The sequence below is a fragment of the Cervus elaphus genome, chromosome 17 (assembly GCF_910594005.1).
Source record: "Cervus elaphus chromosome 17, mCerEla1.1, whole genome shotgun sequence".
NCBI lineage: Eukaryota > Metazoa > Chordata > Mammalia > Artiodactyla > Cervidae > Cervus > Cervus elaphus.
This window is the reverse complement of record NC_057831.1, coordinates 9287721-9313661: the sequence shown is the minus strand read 5'-3', so window position 1 is coordinate 9313661 and position 25941 is coordinate 9287721. Positions and strand designations below refer to the sequence as shown.

General features: G+C 41.7%; 1 protein-coding gene across 1 annotated transcript in view; it reads left to right on the top strand.

Moving 5' to 3' along the window:
* The window catches only part of METTL14 (methyltransferase 14, N6-adenosine-methyltransferase subunit), a 39816-nt gene extending 38097 nt beyond the window's left edge, over positions 1-1719 (top strand). The window contains exon 11 of the mRNA XM_043871125.1: positions 280-1719. Coding sequence (XP_043727060.1) covers positions 280-584 — 305 coding nt within the window. The 3' untranslated portion in view covers positions 585-1719. The remainder of the gene's footprint in view (positions 1-279) is intronic.
* The last annotated feature ends 24222 nt before the right edge of the window (positions 1720-25941 follow it).

Genomic DNA, 25941 nt, shown 5'->3' with positions numbered 1-25941 from the left:
TCTCACAGAATGTGAAATATGGATGGAAATGACGATTATATTATAAAAGTTACAGTTTAAGAGGAAAAACAAAACAAGCAAACTATATATATATATATATATATATATATATGAAATCAAAGACCATAGTTAAATGCCACATGTTCTATGTAAAATATCAATATTGGGTAAGTGATAGGGACATCTTTAGAAATACACTGGAGATTTGAAATGGCTCCTAAAGATCAGTAAGAGAATTGGGGGCGATAAAAAGGTTAATCTTTCTTCCCTCCATTTCAGGGTGGCTTACAGTTGGACCAACTCTTACAAATAGTAACTACAATGCAGAAACGTATGCATCCTACTTCAGTGCCCCGAATTCTTATTTGACTGGATGTACAGAGGAAATTGAGAGACTTCGACCAAAATCACCTCCTCCCAAATCTAAATCTGATCGAGGAGGTGGAGCTCCCAGAGGAGGCGGAAGAGGTGGCACTTCTGCTGGCCGTGGGCGAGAGAGAAATCGATCTAACTTCCGAGGAGAAAGAGGTGGCTTCAGGGGGGGCCGTGGAGGCGCGCACAGAGGTGGCTTTCCACCTCGATAGTTTTTTAGGACACTGATCCTATTAATGCCCCTTCGCCTTCTTTCCGATAGTTTGAATTTCACCCGGGAGATGTTTAGAACTCTGTTCCAGCTTGCACTTTGCTTTAGTTTCTCTAAGCTACAGGAATATTTTAATCAACCTAGTTGTCACTGTCTCGTTTTATTCAGGGTAAATGAGTCATCCTGTCTTTTGTCCTGTGCATGTAACCAAACAGTGGAACAACACAAATACCTTCACTTTCAGAACTGAATTTAGTCTAATTACAAAGGCTTTTGCTTTTTAGGAATAAAGCGAGCAGTGAAAAGACGCAGTCTGAAGTGTCACACCGGCGCTGACAGTAGTTGATGGTGGGCATCCCATCACTGCTGTCACAGCAGACGGGAGCTGCTTGGCAGCCTTGATGGAATGGAGTTGGGACAGGTGGTAAACTTCTCTTGGGGTTTCAGCATTTTCTCACTGAAACAATAAAAGAGACTTTTTTTCTTTCTTTTTGAAAAATCTTAAGTAAACTCGTGTACTTTGATCACAGAAGAAATCTGAATCTGATCAGGGAGGTGGAGCCACCGGGTGGGCAGAGAGGAGGTAGAACCTATAGGCATACTTTACAAAGAGGAAAAAAAGTGTTCATTATAATGTCAGTTGTGCAGCTACCGATGACTGTTACTCATACTTCCTAAGAAGCTGACGAGGACAAAGAGCCAAGTAGCCAAGGACAGTAGAACTTTGGTGTAATCTTGGATTGACTTTCAAAGCAGTTTCATATTCCTTAGCAAAATAAAAGAATCGGAAGCAACAGATTCACCTGGTTATCAGGTGCTTGGTTTAAACATTTTGGGAAATAAAGTACTTGGTGATGGGAAAATGACATGCATCTTTAAACTTGTTCTGGAGAAAAGGTAAAACCAATTACAGAAAACCCTCAACTTAAGAAGAGAGCTTGGAAAAATGGAACTGCAGTTGCCTTCTAAGGGACTGGTTCTCCAGATAAGTTAGTTGTATGAGATTTTATATTGTCATTTCTATACTGTCACTCATGTTTTGCATGAATCTGCTGAATGAAATAATACCATTATTGTTGATAAACATATTTTTTATTTTATGTATGATTTTTCTAATGAAACTTTAAACCTTTGAACTTTGAGAGTCTCTTTTCTGTGAGTGGAATTGTAGTCGTTACCAAATGAAAAAGGATTGACCTCAGATGAAACTATTCTCTTGGTCTGTGAGTAGCCCTTCTGTGCTTTTCATTGGCTCATAAAATGAGGTTATGTTATGTCCTTTAAAGACTCAGTTTGAAGATAGGGGCTGAATTATAGGGTTGTGCTTGAGATCCTTACAAGCCTGATGAATTTTACTTGCTCGATCTGTTGGAGCTTTCTAGTACAAGTAGCATTTGACTAATGTCCTTCTTGACATTAGTGGAAGGACAACAGTGGAACTATTGGTTAGAATTTTTACTGAAATGGTGGTACATTTTCAGCTTCAGTAATTAAAAGTTACCAGAGAGAGAACTCTATTTGTTAAAGGTGACCTGGGAATGAAGACGACAGATACTCAGTTGCCCAAGGGGAGTCCTTAGACACACCAGCTAGGGAGTGACTCTGTCCTTTAAATAGGACTCTAGCCTGGTCCCTGCTCTGGGTCAGCTAGAACAGGGTTCGTAGTGGGGAATATCATACCCAAACACTCCTGAACCATATTAGGCCAGGGAATTGTCATGATGTCAGTCAAGTGTAGAATGAGACAGCACGGTGCACGAGGCGTCAGGCTTTTTCATGGGGGATCAAGTGTGGAGTCAGACTTGCTAGCCAGGCTGCATATCCAGAGTTGGAGTGGGGATCAGTGCTGCACCAGCTGATACTTTGGTAAGTAGAAGATCCACCTCCTGAGTCCTTAGCTCATAAAAACTACATGCCTCTCTTATTTGTAAACCGAGTAATTGTCATGCCACAGTTTCATTTTAAATTGATGGGATTGTAATGGTTGGATGCCTGGGACTGCACGCTAACTTAAGAATGATTCCTTTGCATGTCTCTTAAAATACTTTCTACCCGTTTTAGTTGTTAATTTACAATGTTCGGATTACATCAGCTTGTTTTTAAAACCTGTACTGTTTTCTTTCTGAATTTAAGAACAGAAGATTCAGTCTTTGAAGTATAGTTCTAGATTTTATTGATTTAAAATAATTTTTATTAACGTGACAAAATGGTGGCCCAGTTGGGATTCATTCTAAATTATAGTCTTTGATCAGATACTCTCTTTTTTTCTGTGTGCTGTTAAAAACATAAGCTTTTGTGTATAAGAAAGGCTTTTCTTGGAACAGTCCTGTATAATCTTGGGGTCCATATAGGACATTAGCATTATCTTTGATGTTCAGTGATAGGGACTGAACTGATAGGGACTTAAGTATATGCTGTCAGTTTTTAAGCTATAAACCTAGGACTCCCCAGGAGGTTAGAACATTTATCTGGCAAATTGAGCCCATTGAAGACTCCATTTCTGAAAAGTCACATTACTTCTGCTCTCAAGACCCCCAATCAATTACTCATATGAACATTGTTAGGTATAATGCACAGAGGAAATACTACCTCATTTAATCTAGATATTCTTTTTCTAGAATTTGACAAAATATTTAAATGATCAGTTTGCGTCTGTTCTTTTGTAACTAGAGGGATTAATGAACAATGAAGTCAAATAAGGTAGGTTTTTCCTAAAAATACTTCTAAAAAATTAAATTTGAAGTCAGTGATACAAAATGCATATAGGAATTACATATATAATGTGAATCAGTGAAGCAAGCCATGAGTTTATTTTATAATGGAATGGTGACTACAGCCATGAAATTAAAAGATGCTTGCTCCTTGGAAGGAAAGCTATGACCAACCCAGACAGCATATTAAAAAGCAGAGACATCACTTTGCCAACAAAGGTCTGTATAGTCAAGGCTATGGTTTTTCCAGTGGTCACGTATGGATGTGAGAGTTGGACTGTGAAGAAAGCTGAGTACAGAAGAATTGATGCTTTTGAACTGTGGTGTTGGAGAAGACTCTTGAAAGTCCCTTGGACTGCAAGGAGATCCAACCAGTCCATCCTAAAAGAAATCCGTCTGTTCATTGGAAGGACTGATGCTGAAGCTGAAACTCCAATACTTTGGCCACCTCATGCAAAGAGCTGACTCATTTGAAAAGACCCTGATGCTGGGAAAGATTGAAGGCAGGAGGAGAAGGGGACGACAGAGGATGAGATGGTTGGATGGCATCACCATCTCAATGGACATAGGTTTGGGTGGACTCCGGGAGTTGGTGATGGACAGGGAGGCCTGGCGTGCTGCAGTTCATGGGGTCGCAAAGAGTTGGACCACAACTGAGTGACTGAACTGAACTGAACTGTTTTTTTAGACATTTTGAGTGACTTTCACAACACTATTTGCATATTTAATACAGGACCATTTACTTTCATTTACTGTCCCCCTTTTGTCCTGTCTCTGCTGCTTTCCCACACTGGTGGGTTTTCTTACCTCCTCTCTAAGAAAAGGAAGCAGAACAGAGCACCTTAACAAGTAGTCACTGACTTGCTTTCAGGGCCGTGGAGATCTGAGAGGTGGCAACAGATCTCATGGGTAAGGTGGGCATCATACTCAGGTCCAGCCGACTGTCACCAAAGAGGGAGGATGGCAAGTCTGAATGTGCATGTGAGATCTCCCTAGATGTTGGCAGTTAAAACATTTTGTGTCCTTTGCTTACATTTTCCTTTCAAAGAACTGAAATTTTTAAAAATTAGTTTGGCTGTCCAAATACTGCATACATTTTAAATTCTGGCTTCTAAATACTGTTACCAAATTTGCTTAAAGAGGAAGAAAAAAATTTACTTGATTTGGACAGGAAACATTCACTTCGAAAATGTTGTTGGTACACTTTGAAACACATTAATGAGATTGCAGACATGGACTAATACTTTAAAGTTGGACACAGGAGTGTGACTGCAGCCATTCATCTGTCCAGTGGAGGGAATGTGGAGGGCTAGGCCTGTTTGCCACACTTCCTTACAGAACCCCACATCTGCCCCAGCTTTTAGCTTAGAGTTACAGCTGTTAATGTCATAAAAGAGTACATCATCATTCTGTGGGTTTTTTTGCATGCCTTTTTAAAGTAGAGGACAAAATGTCAAACTATTTTGCTGAGATACCCAGTTTAGTAGTTTATGCTGGTTAAATTTCCAGGGTAATTGCTTGGATGTCTTAAGGAATTTGCTGTCATTTTATAGGTTTACACTTTTCAAGATGGTAGGTACATACTTTCATATCAAGTACAAGGAAAGGGTTTGGATGTAATAATGTTGCCCATGATTCAAATAAGCTGCACAGGTAGAGGGATTATTTTTTCTTGTCCAAAAAGCAAGGTATGTATAGTGGTAAATAGGATCTCAAGATTGTAGCTTACTTTTCTACTGCTATATCTTACTGAAATAAAAATCTTAAAGCATAAAAGCATGATTAAGAGTATTATGCTTATAAAAATAATTCCAAAGCAAAATTTAAGAAACTATAAGCACACATGTAAGCTAGTCAGCTAATTGACTCTCTGAATTTTATTTTATTCTGTTGAGTATTTGTTCATTTGGCTGCGTTAGGTCTAAGTTGTGGCACATGGGATCTTTGATCGTCTTTGCGGCAGGCAGAATCTTTTAGTTGCAGCATGCGGGATTTTAGTTGCAACATGTGAGTGCTTAGTTGTGGCGTGTGACCTCTTAGTTGCAGTATGTGAACTCCGTAGTTGTGGCATGTGGGAGCTAGTTCCCTGACTAGGGACTGAACTTGGGGCCCCCCTGCTTTGGTAGTGTGGAGCCTTAGGCACTGGACCACCAGGGAAGTCCTAAGACCCCCTGAATTTGAAATCCCATCGCTTCCTTGAGATGGTGCTGATAGCATATTGGGCCAGAATGTCGTTAGAACTTCTTTGGGGAACATTCCCAATTCTGATTGCTTTAGTGATGCTTATCAAGTGAGAGAGTCCCGTCCATCTGGTACCTGCCTTTGCCTGCTCATCCAGTTCTGAACTGACACCTCTGCTGCTCGTGCTCTTAGCAGTTGGTCTTTGTCACAGACTCTGTAACGGCAGCAGTGTGCTTTCTCAGCTTCTCACGTGCAGCACATCGCAAGTGCTTAGTCAGTAAATAGCCCTCTACTCTTTGATTTGACTAATAATTGGAAGTAATTCCCAGAGGATTTTTAATATCCTTCTCATTTCACTTCTTTTCCCTTCTGCTGTTTCTTTTTTGCTCCATAAGAGGACTGATTTTCTAAATAGGAAGGATTTTTTTCCTCTCAAGTAATAGAACATCATCTTTGAGGCTGAGGAAATGAAGTAATTTCCACTCACTCACTACTTACCAGTGGACTTGTAGAATCAGTTTCCTTTGGTGTGAGTTTAAAGGCATCTGACTTTCCTCAGGACATTAATTTTTAAAATACTGTGTGGAATGCAGCCTATTAAAGTAAGGCAGACTAATTAACCACATCTGTATCACCTTGTTGCTAACAGCTTCAGTAAAAGATTAGACTATTCCTCCTATTTATGGTAGTGGACCTGAGGGAGGGTAGGTTGCCTAAGAGTGAGGAGAGCACAGGAGGGCTGTGGATGGGCGTCGGGAGGCCCCTGGGGGTCCTGGGAAACTTCCGGGGGTCAGTGACACTGCCTCAGGCAGAGAGGACCTCACTGGGAAGTAGCTGAATGGTGCACACAGGAAAGTTGGTCCCCAGGCTGCACATTAATTTCTCCCAAACACAGTGTGGAAGCAGAGGAGTCCTGGACTTAAGGAGACTCTGGGGCTTTAACACTAGTCATCAGTGTGGACTGAAGACAGGAAATCTTCCCTGCCAGTTCTATGAAATAAGAGATTCTGAGTCAGATTTATTTTTACACTTGATCTTAGCCATAGGGCCAAGAAGCGATTATGCTAATTTTTAAAACTTATTTTTTTTGTATACTAGAGTTTACTGCTGCAAATTTATGTCAATATGCCAAATCTGATTTCCCCTAATTCATAAATGTAATAGCCTTTTTGCCGAACAGGCATGATGAGTCCCTAAAACATTGACTGGGTAACATTAAGCCTCATGGGGTATCCTAAAACTGTATTTTTGAAACAATATCTTTTTAAAGAAGAGTTTTTAATGGACCTAAGGTATACCCTAGTTTGAAAAATATTGGCTTCAAAGTCTTGTTCTGTAAAAGCTCTTAAAATAGAAAATTCTTATCATATAAGAACTCTGTGTTTATAACTGTTAATATTTTTTAATGTCATGAAAATAAAAAACACCCTGAAAATCCTTGCACAGCTCGTACTCTTGAGACCGAATCTGTAGTCATTATTATGATAGTTTCCTAAACTAGACAGTCGTTATTTTGCTTCCCAAATTGACTTAGTTCTTTATATAGTTTAAAACTGGATTTTCTTGGATGACAGTGGCTCTGGAAATCATATTCCTGAGGACATACTTTGGAAATTGGGGGGGTTTAGCCTGGACAAGGGACGTGATAGGGATACATGGTAGCCTTTGAACTTTCTGAAAACTGTCATCATGTGGAAGAATTCACCTGTGACCTCAGACAGAGTTTGCACAAAAGGGAAATTTCAGTAATGCAGTCTGCTAAATATGATTTTCTAACAGAACTGTTCATAAGTGGCTGCTTGGGAAGGAGTAAGCTTCTTAACACATTGTTTCAAAGCAGAGGCCAGGAAACATCTGTTAGAGATGGTGACTGGGGATTTCTGTTGCTTTTTTCCTTTTTATCCAGATTATTCAGTGCTGCGTTTTGTTTTCAGCAATTATAATTTATGTAGTCAATTCTCCCCCGAAGAATTGTCTTCTCTGGAAAATCACCAGCTAAACCTTTCGGAAGGTTTCCAGACCCTCGGTGTGTAATGCCTCCCAGTGGAGCTGAGGTTACCTCTGAACATGATCTAAATTTTGATCTCTATTCTTCATGGTCTTATTAATAGAGAAACATGTTTCCATCTGGCAGCATTTTTAATAGAGATTAATATACTACTCCTAATTATTCTCAGTCTTGTTAGGTTAGATTTCTAGGAAGTGAAGGGAGTACCATTTAGTAACATCCTCAAAGATGTGCCTTTTTGAGTGAGTGAACTCTTATTTTCTCATACTGATTCTTCACCTTTCCAAATACAAATTCTTGCTTTTGGTTTATATATTACTAAAGTTTTGATTTAACAGTTAAAGCAGGTTAGCTTAAGTTTTGGTTTAACACCTAAAGCAGCTTGGTTTGATATTTTTCTCATTGAAGAGTTTATTTTAATCTCTGAGACCATCTTTTAATTGGATCCTTCTTTAGAATTTAAAGATGCTTGGCTTTAAGGACATAAATTAAGCTATTCATGAGACATGTAGGAGTCCTACATGTTTTAGGATGTTTAAGGATCAAGATTTCTTGATATTGATACCTAATATTAATAGCAGTGAAACTGTGGTGATGGGATACCACTGTGTGCCAAGAACTGTTCTAAGCCTTGTGTTAACTTAATCCATGAAACAACGGAAAAGGAAACTGAAGCACAGAATGGTGTCTAACTCAGCTGTATGACATACCTGTGTGGTAGAGCTACAGTAGAAATCCACATGGCTGGTCCAGAGCCCATGCTCTTAGCCATTATGCCCTCCTGCCTCTCAGGGTTTGAGGGATGGGGTAACTCAGAAACGATGGGACAGCACTCACACCATTTTCAGCAAGTAGTCATTTGGGATTCACTGGCGCACCTCCATTGTATATTGGGTTCTTCTACCATTGAAGGGTCTTCCTAGGTGGTGCTAGTTGCAAAGAACCTGCCTGCCAGTGCAGGAGACCTGAGACGTGTGTTCGATCCCTGGGACAGGAAGATCCCCTGGAGGCGGGCACGGCAACCCACTCCAGTATTCTTCCCTGGAGAATCCCGTGGACAGAGGAACCATGCGTGCTACGGTCCATAGGGTCACAAAGAGTCAGACCAACTGGAGCAACTTAGCACACGCACCGTTGAAATCTAGTCTCTGTTGTACTTTGTGTTATATTCCTTCCTGTGCTCTTGAGTTTGACTTTTAAGGGTTTTGTTTGTTTCTGTTTCTGTTTTTCTGTTTTCAACCTTAAACATTCTTAGAGTTGAATGAAACAGTACTGCCACTATTTTTTTTTCTGATATAATACTGGACTCTGCCGGTATTTAAATGTCAAATCCCTACCTGTCTTAAGTAACAAAATCCTTCTGTCTGTGACCCTCTCTCATCCCTTTCTTGAGCTGCCTCCATTCTGCCTCCTATTCCTCAACCTTTTCTAATCTAGGATTTAAGCTCATTGACCCAGTAACACTGCTCTTACCAGTTCCCCACGACCTTTTTTTTTTAAACTAATTCTAACGTGCCTCTTAGTCTTTATAGCTTGCCTTTGAGGAGCCTGGAATGTGCCTGTCCACTTCCATGTACCCCTTTCCCTTGGCGCTGTGACATCCTCCTGCCACGTCTTCCGTCTTCTCTGGCACTTCCTTCTCAGTCTCTCCAGGTTTCTATTTTACTGTTTGTCAAGGATTTGTTGTGCTCTTACTACAGGATTTCCCTATGTTTTGTTTTGTTTTGTTTTTCTTTCATTTACTTGTGTGGCTTTTTCCCCCTCTATGTATAGATGGCTTGCACATTTCCAGCCCAGAGTTCTTTCCTGAGTCTCAGACCCATATTTTTAGGTGCTATAGTTGGTCTCACTTGGATAACTTACAAGGCACCTTAACGTACAGATGTGAACTACCCCTTACAGAGACACACACATATACACAGTCTGTTTGAACTCCATGTTTCCTTTTCTAGGGAATGGTCTGTCTACCCAGCTATCCAAAGCAGAAATCATTTTCAGACACTTCCTTCTCCCTCACTAACTGGTTCCTCCCTGCCCTTTTCTGTCAAATACCATCATTTTAGTTCAGGCCACCCTATGTGTCCTCAAAGGGACTATTCTGAGAGCTGCCCAAATGGTTTCTCTGCTTTAGTTCTGCCGCCTCATACCTTAAAGTGATCTTCCTAAAGGATGATCTTATCTGTCTTGCTGAAGTTACTTTGAATGTCTGCAGTTTGCCTTTAGGCTTAAGTCCAAACTCCCCCTTGACCAGAACTCAGTCAGTTTTCTCTTTTGCTGCTTTTTTCTCCTTAGTAAGTTCCAGTCAACTTTAAACTTAAAATCCTTTGGGTTTATTGGAAGGGTAATAAATATGCTGTCTCTCACTCTGGGGCTTCATGCATATTTTTTTCTTTTCTGGAATATTTTACCAGTACTCTCTATGACCTGGCTAATATCTACCAAATTTTCCAGGTCCCAGCTTCAGTGTTTTAAGTACTGTGAAATCTTTGCTGACTTTAATGATTTACTTTAATAATTTAATGATTTACTATGAAATCTTTACCCTGCCCCCAGCTAGATTAGATCAGATATCCCTAACATATATATACTGTATCATGCACGTGCCTGCGTGCTCAGTCGTGCCCGACTCTTTTGCAAGTCCACAGACTGAAGCCTGCCAGGCTCCTCAGTCCATGGGATTTCCCAGGCAAGAATACTGGAGTAGGTTACCGTTTCCTTAATCTTTCCCACTCGAGGATTGAACCTGTGTCTCTTGCATTGCCGGCAGATTCTATACCACTGAGCCACCAAGGAGCCCATATATGATATATATACATACAGACATGTGTATACAGCATATATACATGAGATTTGGGTTGTGGTCTTACTGTTGTCTGTCTCCCCAGTAGGGGTATAATGCCTGACATACTGCACACAGCAGGTGTGAAGTAAATACTTGTTAAATGAGAACAGATTACCTCTTTGAATAGCATATTCTTTGAGCACCTACCTAATTACTTAGAAGTTTCTTCTTTCAGTTAAGCTGCACCTTGTCACTTACATTTATTGGTTCTATTTTCTATACCCTTGGGAACACACAGGGCAATAATTAGATTATTTTTTAATTTTTTTAAAAGTTGTACCTCATGTATAGTTGTTATAAAATATTGGTTTTATTCCCTGTATTGTACAATATATCCTTGTACTTTGTTTTATACATAGTAGTTTGTACCTTTTAACACCCTATTCCTATCGTGCTCTTTCCACCCCACTTCCCTTTGCCTGCTGGTAACTCTTGTTCTCTGTGTCTGTGAGTCTGTTTCTTTGTTATATTCACTAGTTTCTTTCATTTTTTTAGACTCTACATGTAAATGATAACATGCAGCATTTATCTTCTCTGACTTAATTTCACTAAGCGTAATACCCTCCAAGTCCATCCATATTGTTGCATTTGGCAAAATTTCGTTCTTTTTTTGCTGTTGTTGCTGAGTAGTATTTCATTGTATGAGAGAGAGAGAGAGAGTGAGAGTGTGTGTGTGTGTGTACCATATATTTATCTGTTCATCTGTTGATGAACACTGAAGTTGCTTCTTAGCTTGGCTATTGTATTGTTCCTCAGCTTAGCTTTGCTGCTGTGTATCTTTTCAAATTAGTGTTTTTATTTTTTTCAGATAGGTACCCAGGAGTGGAATTGCTAGGTCATGTAGTATATGTTTTTAGTGTTTTGAGGAACCTCCATACTGTTTCCCACAGTGGCTGTACCAATTTGATTTCCACTGGCAGTGTATGAGGGTTCCCTTTTCTCCATCTTCACCAACATTTGTTATTTATGTTCTTTTCGATGCTAGCCATTCTAGTAGGTGTGATAGCTCATTGTGGTTTTGATTTGCACTTCTCTGATTAACAGTGTTGAGCTTCTTTTCATGTTCCTGCTGGCCATCTTTATGCCTTGGAAAAATGTCTGCTCAGGTCTTCCGCCCAGTTTTTAGTTGGGTTTTTTTGTCTGTTTGCTTTATGAGCTGTTTATATATATTTAGATAGCTATCCCTTATTGGTTATATCAGTCGCAAATATCTTCTCCCATTTAGTAGTTAACCTTTTTGTTTTATGGTTTCCCTTGCTGTGCAATAGCTTTTAAATTTAATCAGGTCCCATTTGTCTCATGTTGCTTCTACTTCCTTTACTTTAGGAAACAGACAAAAAATTACTGCTACAATTTATGTCAAAGAGTGTTTGTCCTATGTTTTCCCCCAGGAGATTTATGGTTTCTGGTCTTAAATTTAGGTGTTGAATACATTTGAGTTTTTTTTTGTGTGTGGTGTTAGAGAATGTTCTAATTTCATTCTTTTACATATAACTATTCAGTTTTCCTACCACCATGTATTGAAGAAACTGTCTTTCTCCATTATATATTCTTGCTTTGACCATAGATGTGTGAGTTTATTTCTGGGCTGTCTATTCTGTTTTATTGATCTATTTGTCTATTTTTGTTCCCTTATTATAGTATTTTTATTACTGTAGCTTCATATTATATGCTGAAGTCAGGGAGTGTGATTCCTCCAGCTCTGGCTTTCTTTCTCATGATTGGGGCCTTTTATGTTTCCATACAGATTTTAAAATTATTTGTTCTATTACTGTGAAAAATGCCCTTGGTATTTTGATAGGGATTGCATTCAATCTGTAGATTGCCTTAGGTAGATAAGTTATTATAACAATATTAATCCTTCCAATCCATGAACACAGTATACCTTTCCATCTGCTTGTGTTGTCTTTAATTTCTTTCATCATTGTCTTGTTGATCAGTCTCTCAGCCATGTCCGACTCTTTGCGATCCCATGGACTGTAGCACACCAGGCTTTCCCGTCCTTCACTATCTCCTGGAGTTTGCTCAGACCCATGTCCATTGAGTCAATGATGCTATCCAACCATCTTATCCTCTGTCACCCTTTTCTCCTTCTGCCTTCGGTCTTTCCCCCAAATCAGGGTCTTTTCCAATAAGTCGGTTCTTCACATCAGGTGTCCAAAGTATTGGAGCTTCAGCATTAGCCCTTGCAATGAATATAGAGCTGATTTCCTTTAGGATTGATTGGTTTGATCTCCTTGTTGTCCAAGAGACTCTCAAGACTGTTCTCTAGCCCCACAGCTCGAAAGCATCAATTCTTCGGTGCTCAGCTTTGTTTATGGTTGGTTCAACTCTCACATCTGGTACATGACTGCTGGAAAAACCATACCTTTGACTATTCTGACCTTTGTTGGCAAAGCGATGTTTCTGCTTTTTAATATGCTGTCTGGGTTTGTCATAGCTTTTCTTCCAAGGAGCAAGCATCTTTTAATTTCATGGCTGCAGTCACTGTCCACAGTGATTTTGGAGCCCAAGAAAATAAAGTCTGTCCACTTTTTCCCCATCTATTTGCTGTGAAGTGATGGGATCAGATGCCATGATCTTAGTTTTTTTTTATTTTATTTTTTTTATTAGTTGGAGGCTAATTACTTCACAACATTTCAGTGGGTTTTGTCATACATTGATATGAATCAGCCATAGATTTACACGTATTCCCCATCCCGATCCCCCCTCCCACCTCCCTCTCCACCCGATTCCTCTGGGTCTTCCCAGTGCACCAGGCCAGAGCACTTGTCTCATGCATCCCACCTGGGCTGGTGATCTGTTTCACCATAGATAGTATACATGCTGTTCTTTTGAAATATCCCACCCTCACATTCTCCCACAGAGTTCAAAAGTCTGTTCTGTATTTCTGTGTCTCTTTTTCTGTTTTGCATATAGGGTTATCGTTACCATCTTTCTAAATTCCATATATATGTGTTAGTATGCTGTAATGTTCTTTATCTTTCTGGCTTACTTCACTCTGTATAAGGGGCTCCAGTTTCATCCATCTCATTAGAACTGATTCAAATGAATTCTTTTTGACGGCTGAGTAATATTCCATGGTGTATATGTACCACAGCTTCCTTATCCATTCATCTGCTGATGGGCATCTAGGTTGCTTCCATGTCCTGGCTATTATAAACAGTGCTGCAATGAACATTGGGGTGCACGTGTCTCTTTCAGATCTGGTTTCCTCAGTGTGTATGCCCAGAAGTGGGATTGCTGGGTCATATGGCAGTTCTATTTCCAGTTTTTTAAGAAATCTCCACACTGTTTTCCATAGCGGCTGTACTAGTTTGCATTCCCACCAACAGTGTAAGAGGGTTCCCTTTTCTCCATACCTTCTCCAGCATTTATTGCTTGTAGACTTTTGGATAGTAGCCATCCTGACTGGCGTGTAATGGTACCTCATTGTGGTTTTGATTTGCATTTCTCTAATAATGAGTGATGTTGAGCATCTTTTCATGTGTTTGTTAGCCATCTGTATGTCTTCTTTGGAGAAATGTCTGTTTAGTTCTTTGGCCCATTTATTTTTCTGGAATTGAGCTGCAGGAGTTGCTTGTATATTTCTGAGATTAATCCTTTGTCTGTTTCTTCATTTGCTATTATTTTCTCCCAATCTGAGGGCTGTCTTTTCACCTTACTTATAGTTTCCTTTGTAGTGCAAAAGCTTTTAAGTTTCATTAGGTCCCATTTGTTTAGTTTTGCTTTTATTTCCAATATTCTGGGAGGTGGGTCATAGAGGATCTTGCTGTGATTTATGTCGGAGAGTGTTTTGCCTATGTTCTCCTCTAGGAGTTTTATAGTTTCTGGTCTTACATTTAGATCTTTAATCCTTTTTGAGTTTATTTTTGTGTATGGTGTTAGAAAGTGTTCTAGTTTCATTCTTTTACAAGTGGTTGACCAGCTTTCCCAGCACCACTTGTTAAAGAGGTTGTCTTTTTTGCATTGTAGATCCTTGCCTCCCTTGTCAAAGATAAGGTGTCCATAAGTTCGTGGATTTATCTCTGGGCTTTCTATTCTGTTCCATTGATATGATCTTAGTTTTTTGAATGTTGCTTTCAGCCACCTTGTTCGCTGTCCTCTTTCACCTTCATCGAAGCTCTTTAGTTCCTCTTTATCTGTCTGCCGTTAGGGTGGTGTCAACTGCATATCTGAGATACGTGATTCCAGCTTGAGATTCATCCAGCTGCACATTTCACATGATGTACTCTGAATAGAAGTTAAATAAGCAGGGTGATAATATACAACCTTGACATACTCCTTTCCCAATATTGAACCATTTGGTTGTTCCATGTCCAGTATCTAACTGTTGCTTCTTGACCTGCATACAGGTTTCTCAGGAGGCACGTAAGAGGGTCTGGTATTCCCATCTGTTTAAGAATTTCCCACAGTTTGTTGTGGTTCACAATAGTAAGATAGTTCACAGTAGTCAGATAGTCAGAGGCTTTAGCATAGTCAATGGACAGAAGTAGATGTTCTGGAATTCCCTTGCTTTTTCTATTGAGAGGGTAACAGACAGGAAGGCCAGGCGTCTCCAAATGGAGAAAATAGGCTGCAAGTCTCAGACATTTTTTCTCTCTCCCTTAAGCGGCAGGAGGAAACAAACTCTATGGAAATTTTTTTTTTCTTCCTTAAACTATGCTAATGAAACTATATATTTGCTTTGAAATTTGCCCTTCTTCAAAATGGTTCCACTTAAGACTAACTTTTCTTTTCTCAAGCCTTGGGCTGATAATAGCTCAACAGACCAGTATTTTATGGCTGGGGGATGACACACCTTGCGCCATCCTATCTCAAAAATGCATATTGTGGGAGAGGGGCCTGGTGAAACTCCGTCAGCCTGGAAGTGTCTCTCTCCGCTGATTGACAGCTTTCTAACAGACATAAAACAGCTTGCTGACACTGGCAGGGGGGCAGTCTCCATCCCTCTCCTGATGTCTATGTCAGAAGCTTCTTCTGTCCCTTTTCACACTGTAATGAAACTCTGCTACACAAGAGCTCTTGAGTGGTCAAGCCTGGTCCCTGATCCCGAAGTCAAATCATCATCTTCGGAGATCACGAATCTGACACCATTCACCGTAAGCTATTGTCTCGAGGGCTCGTCCAGGATCCTCAGGACAAGGTAAGAACACTTAGAGCTGTAGCCTCTCTGCTCTGTCAGCACACACGTTTTCCGTTTTACTGACTCCTCACTGTGCTGTGTGAATGAATGACACGCCCTGCGTGAAACACGTTCTGAGCTCTGCTCTGGCTTTGCAGTGCCTTGTAACCACTGAAGGCAGCCCCCGAAAGGGGAACCTTATCGGGGGTTTTTACCGACCTGCCAATGCCAAGGGACACCCAACCTCCCTGCGAGGGGAGCGGCCAGAGATGGGCAAAGCGTGTGGACTGAACTTTCCCTTCTCGGTCACCTTTTCCTGGTCTCTGACCACTTCGTAATTGCGTGGGAAGTTAGAACTACTAATCTAATCTGTCGGACCACAGACTTTGAAGAGACTTCTGATCTATGCTGTTACTTAGGTCCCAAACTTGGATTGGTAGGAGTCGGAAGCTCAGAAGCTAGATGGAGCTCTAGCTCCAAGAGCATCTCTCAGGTTCAAGGTTACTCAGAAAGGACAGCAGGCTTCTTCCTTTGGTAACAGCTCTCAGTGGACCAGAGGAGGCTCTCGGTGGCTTTTGTCCCAACTCCTTAGATATTCTTTCTGTGGAATCTGTGAGAATACTGGTGTGGTGATGCTCAGAAGGAACAGTTTGGTTTTATAATTATACCGATCTTATTGTGGTCAGGAATATACTTGAACTCGTGCACAACACAGGCACTCAGGTGAGGAATGTTTCCCCCAGCGGTCTTAGCTCGGGAGGCATTCTGGAGGGTTACTCTGATCGCACGCCGGGTGGCATCAGAGGCAAAGGTTTTAATGGTGAGGAGCTGGACATCAGTCTGGGATGCCATCAGGTCTAGGTCTGCCTCTGGTGCATCTCCACCCCACCTCGGTGGTAAACCGGGAGGGACAAATACGGTGCCTGCATTGGTAAGGGACAGACTAAGTCCGACCAGGGAAGGAAAGCTTCATGGAAAGTCTGTCTACACCCCCATCTAGAGCAGTGGGGGACGCCTCCGGCATAAAGAGGGCGCTGGTTGCTTTTTTCTCTCTTACAGATGGGAGCTAACAATTCAGCCTCACTCCTGTGAACGGTATCCTGAAAAACTGGGATAGATTTCATTCCCAGGGCTTAAAGAAGACACGCCTGGTCTTCCCATGTGATACTGCATGGCCGCGGTACCCACTGGAGGATGGTGAACGGGTCTCTTAACTATAATACTGTTTTACAGTTAGACCAGTTCTGTAGAAATCAAGGGAAATGGGTAGAAGTAGCATAAGTGTTGCCCATTTTCTCTGTGTGATACTTGCTGGACTTATGTCCAAAGGGTGTAGATTTGGGTGTGAAACCTTCAGCTCCCTCCTGTCCTCCTGCTTTGCCCCCATACTCAGGGCTCCAAACTGGGCAAACTGGAAGCCAGGGGCTCCCCAGGAAGGGTTGCCTTGGTCTCGGTGACAACCCAAGCTGTGATTCAAACGGCCCGAGTAGACTTCCAAACACCCCCGTCTCAGCATGACCACAGACTATGGTTTCAGTAGAAACTCAGGCCATCGAAGTAAGAGAAGCTCAGACAGCACAGACTAAGGGTGAAATGCAGGATGAGATGGAGGACAGGAGACAAAGAGAAAAAAGAAAGCAGGTCTGTCCAATCTCTCCCTGGGATCATACACGCCAAGCAGCCAGAGAGGCTGAGGAACAGCCATACAAGCTGTTGTCTCTTCATGAAGCACCCATGAGGAGAAATAATCAGTCTATGAGAGTTAATAAGCCATTTTCTTACCAAGAAATACAAAGAATCAAGGAGGATCTGGGAGACTAGTTAGAGGACCCGGAAAAATACATTAGAGCCTTTAAGGGTGTTACTCTGCTTTATGACTCTGCTTGGAAGGACATGATGTATGTCCTGGGACAAACGCTAATCCCCAACTCAAAAACTCGAGTTTTGGGGAAAGCGGTTGTCTATGGAGATGAATGGCTTTGTAATGAATCAGTAGAGAAGAGGGAGGACGAGATAGCCGTCCTCCCCACTGGAAATCAGGTGGTCCTGGCTATAGAACCAGCCTGGGACTATAATACGGTAAAGGAAGATGGGATCAGAGTCATTTTGTAGGTGTATTCTTGAAGGACTCAGGCAAGCACATGCTAAGACTTTAAACTATGCCAAATTGGCAAACAGGAACAGGAAGAGAAAGAAGCTCCTGGTAAATTCCTAGATTGAGGGAATCCCTGTGCAGATTCACTGAGATTGATCCCAAAAGTGAAGAGGAAAAAGTGATCTTAAAGGATTTCTCACTCAGTTGGCTCCAGATATCTGCCATAAGCTATTAAAACAGGCACATGGACCAAATCAGTCTTTGGATAATCTGTTGCAATTGGCTCAGTGTTTTATGGCAGGGAATATGAGGAAAAGAAAGAAAGGCAGCGAAAGAAGTAAAGGCTGTCAAAACCATTCTTAAACAGCCTGAGAAAAATGCCCAGAGGGACCCGGGTGAAAACGGATGGGCTTGCTCTTACTGTAGAAAGGAGGTGCACTCTCTGTACCCCTTCTGATGTCAGTGTCAGAAGCTTTCTCAGCCCCTTTTCACTTTAATAAAACTCTGCTATACAAAAGCTCTTGAGTGATCAAGCCTGGTCCCGAAGTTAAATCTTCTTCAGAGATCACGAATCCAACACTGTTCACCGTAAGATCCAGCAGATGCTGGATCATAACCAACTTCATCTCTGGTTCTTCTGCCTTTTCTATATCCAGCTTGAACTTCTGGAAGTTCCCGGTTCATGTACTGTTGAAGCCTTATTGTTTGTTGTTCAGTCACTCAGTCATGTCTGACTCTGCGACCCCATGGACTGCAGCACACCAGGCCTCCCTGTCCATCACTATCTCCCAGAGTTTGCTCAAACTCATGTCCATTGAGTCAGTGATGCCATCCAACCATCTCATCCTCTGTTGTCCCCTTCTCCTGCATTCGATCTTTCTTTCCCAGCATCGGGGTCTTTTCTAATAAGTTGGCTCTTCACATCAGATGGTGGCCCAAGTATTGGAGCTTCAGCATCTGTCCTTCCAATGAGTATTCAGGATTGATTTCCTTTAGAATTGACTGGTTTGATCTCTTTGTAGTCCAAGGGACTCTCAGGAGTCTTCTCCAACACCACAGTTCAAAAGCATCAATTCTTTGGTGCCCAGCCTTCTTTATGGTCCAACTCTCACATCCATACATGACTACTGGAAAAAACACAGCTTTGACTATACGGACCTTTGTTGGAAGATAGTAATGTTTCTGCTTTTTAATATACTGTCTAGGTTGGTCATATCATTTCTTCCAGGGAGCAAGTGTCTTAATTTCATGACTGCAGTCACCATCTGCAGTGATTTTGGAGCCCAAGAAAATAAAGTCTGTCACTGTTTCCATTCTTTCCCCATCTGTTTGCCATGAAGTGATCAGACCAGATGCCATCATGTTCATTTCTTGAATGTTGAGTTTTAAGCCACCTTTTTGACTCTGGTCCACTCGGAGGACACACACAAAACCTTGTGCACACCAGGACGTAGAGAAAGGAGCAGTGACCCCCACAAGAGACTGAGCTAGACCTGCCTTTGAGTGTTTGAGTGTCTCCTGCGGAGGCACAGGTCAGCAGTGGCCTGCCAGGGGGACGGGGGCTCTGACTGCAGCAGGCCTGGGAGGCGCAGAGTGTGGCAGAAGTCCTCTTGGAGGAGGTCTCCGTTAGCCCCACTATAGAGCCATCGAGCAGACGACCCACAAATTGGAAAGCAGTTATACCGAAGAAGTTCTTGCACTGTTGCAAAAGTTCTAGGGCCCATAACAGATTTCCCAGCCTGGAGATCCAGCAAAGGGACTGAGAATTCCCAGGGAACTTGACTTTGAAGGCCAGTGGGATTTTATTACAGAACATCCACAGGACTGAGGAAACAGACTCTTGGAGGGCACAGATAAAACTTTGTGTGCCCCAGGACCCAGGAGAAAGGAGCAGTGACCCCAGGAGAGACTGAGCCAGACTTGCCTGTGAGTTTCCAGAAATCTCTGGTGGAGGTGTGGGTCGACAGTGGCCTGCTGCGGGGTCAGGAGCACTGGATACAACAGCGCTGTCATAAGTCCTTTTGAAGGAGGTCACCATCACTGCCATTACCCCTACCATAGTTTGGCCTCTGGACAAACTACAGGGAGGGAACATCAGCTGAAAATTGGGTTACAGATTTACTGAGCATGGCCCTGCCCAGCAGAGCAAGACCCAGTTTTCCCCACAGCCAGTCCCTTCCACCAGGAAGCCTTCACAGTCCTCTTATCCTTCCCCATCAGAGAGCAGATAGAATGAAAAACACAACCACAGAAAACTAACCAAGTTGATCACATGGGCCACAGCTTTATCTAACTCAACTGAAACAATGAGCCATGCTGTGTAGGGCCACCCAAGATGGATAGGTAATTGTGGAGAGTTCTGACAAAACGTGATCCACTGGAGAAGGGAATGGCAAACTACTCCAGTATTCTTGCCTTGAGAACCCCATGAACAGTATGAAAAGGCAAGAAGATATGACACTGAAAGATGAACTCCCCAGTTGAGGAGGTCGAAGCCTAGCTTGAAGAATTTTGAACATTACTCTGCTAGCGTGTGAGATGAGTGCAATTGGGCGGTAGTTTGAACATTCTTAGTCATTGCTCTTCAGGATTGGAATGAAAACTGACCTTTTCCAGTCCTGTGACCACTGCTGAGTTTTCCAAATTTGCTGGAATATTGAGTGCAGCACTTTCACAGCCTCATCTTTTAGGATTTGAAATAGCTTGACTGGAATTCCATCACCTCCACTAGCTTTGTTCATAGTAATGCTTCCTAAGGCCCACTTGATTTCACACTCCAGAAGTTCTGGCTCTAGGTGAGTGATCACACCATCGTGGTTATCTCAGTCATTAAGACCTTTCTCCTACAGTTCTTCTGTGTATTCTTGCCACCTCTTCTTAATATATTCTACTTCTGTTAGGTCCACACTGTTTCTGTCCTTTACTGGGCCCATCTTTGCATGAAATGTTCCCTTGGTATCTCTAATTTTCTTGAGATCTCTAGTCTTTTCCATTCTATTGTTTTTCTCTTATTTCTTTGCATTGATCGCTGAGGAAGGCTTTCTTACCTCTCCTTGCTATTCTTTGGAACTCTGCATTCGGATGGGTTTATCTTTCCTTTTTTCCTTTGCCTTTTGCTTCTCTTCTTTTCTTAGCTATTTGTAAGGCCTCCTCAAACAACCATTTTGCCTTGTTGCATTTCTTTTTCTTGGGGATGGTTTTAACCACTGCCTCCCTATATAGTGTTAGGAACTTCCGTCCACAGTTCTTTACACTGTATCAGATCTGATCCCTTAAATGTCTTTTTTACTTCCATTGTATACTGGATTTGATTTGGGTCATACCTGAATGGCTGAGTGGTTTTCCCTAATTTCTTTAGTTTAAGTCTGAATTTTGCAATAAGGAGTTCATGATCTGAACCACAGTCAGCTCCTGGTCTTGTTTTTGCTGATTGTATAGAGCTTTTCCATCTTTGGCTGCAAAGACTATAATTAGTCTGATTTCAGTCTTGACCATCTGGTGATGTCCATGTGTAGAGTCATCTCTTGTGTTGTTGGAAGATGGTGTTTGCTATGACCAGTACATTCTCTTGGCAAAACTGTTTGCCTTTGCCCTGCTCATTTTGTACTCGAAGGCCAAACTTGCCTTTTTCTGCAGGTTGTCTCTTGACTTCCTGCTTTTGCCTCCCAGTGTCTTATAGCTGTCTTAGTTTTTCAAGCACAGGTTTGTTTTTTTTTTTTATTTCCTTAGGTAGTTTATTCCCAGGAATTTTATTCTTTTTGATTATAAGTGGGATTTTCTTAATTTCTTTTTGTTAGTTTGTTTCAGTATGTAGAAACGCAACAAATTTCTCTATGTTAATTTTGTACCCTTTACTGAATTAATTGATAAGCTCTAGTAGTTTTTTGGTGGCATCTTTAGGATTTTCTTTATATAGTATGATACCTGCAAGTAGTGTTAATATATTTTTTTTAACTGCTGCTTTTCCAATTTAGATTTCTTTTATTTCCTGTTTGATTGCTGTAGCTATGACTTCCAACACTGTTGAATGAAAGTGGTGAGAGTGGGCATCATTGTCTTGTTTCTGATCTTAGAGGAAATGCTTTCAGTTTTCATAGTTGAGTATGATGTTAGCTGTGGGTTATCATGTATGACCTAGCTGTGGGTTGCCATGTATGACCTTTATTATGTTGAGGTATGTTCCCTTTGCCCACTTCCTGAAGATTTTTTATAAGTAGATGCTGAATTTTATCAAAAGATTTTTATTTATCTTTTGAGATAATCATGTGTTCTTTATCAGTTTGTTCCTGTGGTGTATCATATTAATTCTGTGGATATTGAAAACTCTTTGTATCCTTGGGTTAAATCCCACTTGATTGTGGTATATGGCCCTTTTGTTTTGTGTGGCTTGCTAGTGGTTGGTCAGCTCTCAGAGCTGCAGTTTTCTTTTGGCTGGTGTCTGCTCCTTGGTGGGTGGAGGGGGTTGGGGGCTGGGTCCTAGGGTCTTTGGCTTGAAAGCCCTGGGGGTTACAGGTCTATTGCCTGCCCCCCGATATCTACAAATTTTAAAGCATACCTTGTTAGGCTTGTTGTTGTTATTCAGTTGCTAAGTCATGACCAAATCCTGCGACCCCATGGACTGCAGCACGCCAGGCTTCCCTGTCCTTCAGTGTCTCCCAGTTTGCTCAAACGCATGACCATAGAGTCAATAATGGTATCTGACCATCTCATCCTCTGCTGCCCCCTTCTCCTCCTGCCCTCCATCTTTCCCAGCATCAGGGTCTCTTCCAGTGAGTTGACTCTCTGCATCAGGTGGCCAAAGTATTGAAGCTTCAGCTTCAGCATCCATCCTTCCAGTGAATATTCAGGGTTGATTTCCTTTAGGATAGATTGATTTGATCTCTTTGCAGTCCAAGGGACTGTCTAGAGACTTCTCCAACACCACAGTTCGAAAGCATCAGTTCTTCGGTGCTCAGCCTTCTTTCTGGTCTGGCTCTCACATCCATACATGACTACTGGAAAAGCCATAGCTTTGACTCATACGAACCTTTCTTGCCAAAATGATGTCTCTGTTTTTTAATACACTTAGTTTTGTCATAGCTTTCTTTCCAAGGGACAAGTGTCTTTTAATTTCATGGCTGCAGTCAGACTATCTACAGTTAATTTTTGAGCCCAAGAAAAAAAAGTCTGTTACTGTTTCCATTTTTTTCCCCATCTATCTGCTATGAAGTGATGGGACTGTATGCCATGATCTTAGTGTTTTGAAAGTTCAGTTTTAAGCCAGATTTTTCACTCTCCTCTTTCACCTTCATCAAAAGGATCTTTAGTTTCTCTTTGCTTTCTGCCATTAGGCAGAAATGCTTATCTGCATATCTCAGCTTGTTGATACTTCTCTCAGCAGGCTTGATTCCAGCTTGTGATTCATCCAGCCTGGCATTTCACATGATGTACAAACTCCAGGAAATGGTGAAGGACAGGGAGGCCAAGTGTGCTGCAGTCCATGGGGTCGCAAAGAGTCAGACGTGACTGGGCGACTGAACAACAGCTCTGCATAGAAGTTAAATAAACAGGGTGATGCCGGGAGCCGGCACACAAGATCCCACCCATGACAAGGTCATGAGGAGAAAACCTGACAGGCAAGGCGGATCAGGTTTTCAGGGATTCCGAAAAGCTGCCCCCAGCACTCACCTTAAAGATGATATCTCTTTCTGATGCTTGCTTCAATAGACTACTCCCTAATATCTGTGACACAGGCAGAAGGCCTTCCCCGATCTCTTCCCAAATAAGAATCAATTTAGAACTTTAATCAATAAGTTTCCCAGGTGGTGGTATTTTATGAGATTATCTAGGGTGAAAGGAATGTTTTAATTTAAACTCCTTTGCTGGTAGTTTGTTTGCCAAATGCATTTATGCTCTTGGTACTAATATGCATGATTGCTTATAATACCCTAATCATAAAATAGCATAAAGAACTTGATTATATAAGAGCCCTAATAGACATAGAGTCTTTTTGGGGGGTGAAGGAGTCCTATTGGAAAACATAAGAAAAATTATTCTAAAGGTGGTTATTGGGTTAACATTTGCTTGCTGTGTTTTTGCTCTTAATGTGCTAAGGTTGTGTTATAGAAACCATTGTTAATATAGTTATAGATCTAGAAAAATAAGAGCTTAGCCCTACTGTGGTAACAATGAAATGGTTGTTAATTGTCAGCCAGGAGTGCTAGGCAGAAGCTGCCTCACTGAAGCCACAGAGTCTTTGTGGGGTAAACTTCTTAGATAAACGCAACTGACAACTTCTGCAGAAGGATTAATTTTTGTGTTAACAAGGTTATACTTCTACTCTGTACTGTTGCCCTATGAGACTGCTACCTTTCAGTTAAGGTCACCACAGAAACAGAAAATAGGTTTACATTCCCCTGACTTGCATAAAATGTTAATAGGCCCCAAGGCCAGATAATGTACAAGACCTTCATAAGCAAAGAATATGCAGAAAACACCCTGGTTTTGTGACGGACAAGCTGATGTAATGTTAAACTATCTTCCCCTTAAAGATGTACTAACTTAGGGTATAAAAGCCATGGTAAAAAATAAAGCATTGCCAAACCCTGCCAGTCCCTGCTGCACCCCCCGTCTGGTCTCTCTCTCTCTCTCTCCCTCTCTCCCTCGCAGACTTGGCCCTATCAAGGCTGGTCTCACATCTCTCTCTCTCGCCGATGCCGTTCATCCCGAGGGTACCCCCTGGATCCTGCCGAGGCTGGACCCCGGCAGGGTGACAGTATACAGCCTTGACATACTCTTTGCCCAATTTTGAACCAGTGTGTTGTTCCCTGTCCAGTTCTAACTTTTGCTTCTTGACCTTCATACAGGTTTCTCAGGAGATAAGTAAGGTGGTCTGGTATTCCCATCTCTTTTAAAGAATTTTCTACAGTTCATTGTGATCCACAGAGTCAAAGGCTTTAGTGTAATGAATGAAGCAGAAATAGATGTTTTTCTGGAACTCCCTTGCTTTCTCCGTGATCCAACAAATGTTGGCATCTTGATCTCTGGTTCCCCTGCTTCTTTGAAACCCAGCTTGTATTATATACATCTGGGAGTTCTTGGCTCACATGCTGCTGAGGGATTTTGAGCATAACTTCACTAGCATGTGAAGTAAGTACAACTCTGTGGTAATTTTATCATTCTTTGGCATTGCCTTTCTTTGGGATTAGAATGAAAACTGACCTTTTCTAGTCCTGTGGCCACTGCTGAGTTTTCCAAATTTGCTGACATATTGAGTGCAGCACTTTAACAACATCATCTCCTAGGATTTTAAATAGCTCAGCTGGAATTCCATCACCTCCACTAGCTTTGTTCATACTAATGATTTCTAAGGCCCACTTGACTTCATACTCCTGGATGTCTGGCTCTAAGGAGTGACATGTAATCACAGATGAAATCCTTAGCCATTTCAAGCCTGTTTCTTCATCTGTGAATGGGGCTAATAAGATGATTATGGTTACTGTGAGGAATGAATGTGGAGATGTTCACAGAGCAGCCAGTGCAGTTCTTGGGACCTTGTATGTATTCAGTGTACTTTCAGTTCAGTTCAGTCCAGTCGCTCAGTCGTGTCCAACTCTTTGCGACCCCATGAATCGCAGCACGCCAGGCCTCCCTGTCCATCACCAGCTCCTGGAGTTTACTCAAACTCATGCCCATTGAGTCAGTGATGCCATCCTGTCATCTCATCCTCTGTCGTCCCTTCCTCCTCCTGCCTCCAATCCCTCCCAGCATCAGGGTCTTTTCCAATGAGTCAACTCTTCGCATGAGGTGGCCAAAGCATTGGAGTTTCAGCTTCAGCATCAGTCCTTCCAATGACCACTCAGGACTGATCTCCTTTAGGATGGACTGGTTGGATCTCCCTGCAATCCAAGGGACTCTCAAGAGTCTTCTCCAACACCACAATTCAAAAGCATCAATTTTTCGGCGCTCAGCTTTCTTCACAGTCCAACTCTCACATCCATACATGACCACTGGAAAAACCATAGCCTTGACCAGATGGACCTTTGTTGGCAAAGTAATGTCTCTGCTTTTTAATATGCTATGTAGGTTGGTCATACTTTCCTTCCAAGGAGTAAGCGTCTTTTAATTTAGCTCTTATTAATTACTCACGTCACTGACATCAGAGTTGAAGAGGAGAGAGAAGGATACCTGTGTCACACCACTCAAAGCTACTCTCCTAGGTTTATGTATATTAATTAATAATGGTCCTGTTTTATTTATTTTGCTCACCAAGACACACTGGAGAACTTTTAAATTGCTTTTCTTGAGTACACTGTCTGACATGGCTTTATTTATTTACCTAATTCTTCCCAACTCACCCCCAAAACTTAGTTTTTTAGTGATCCATCCATCCAACTTTTTCCAAGACACTTTAACTA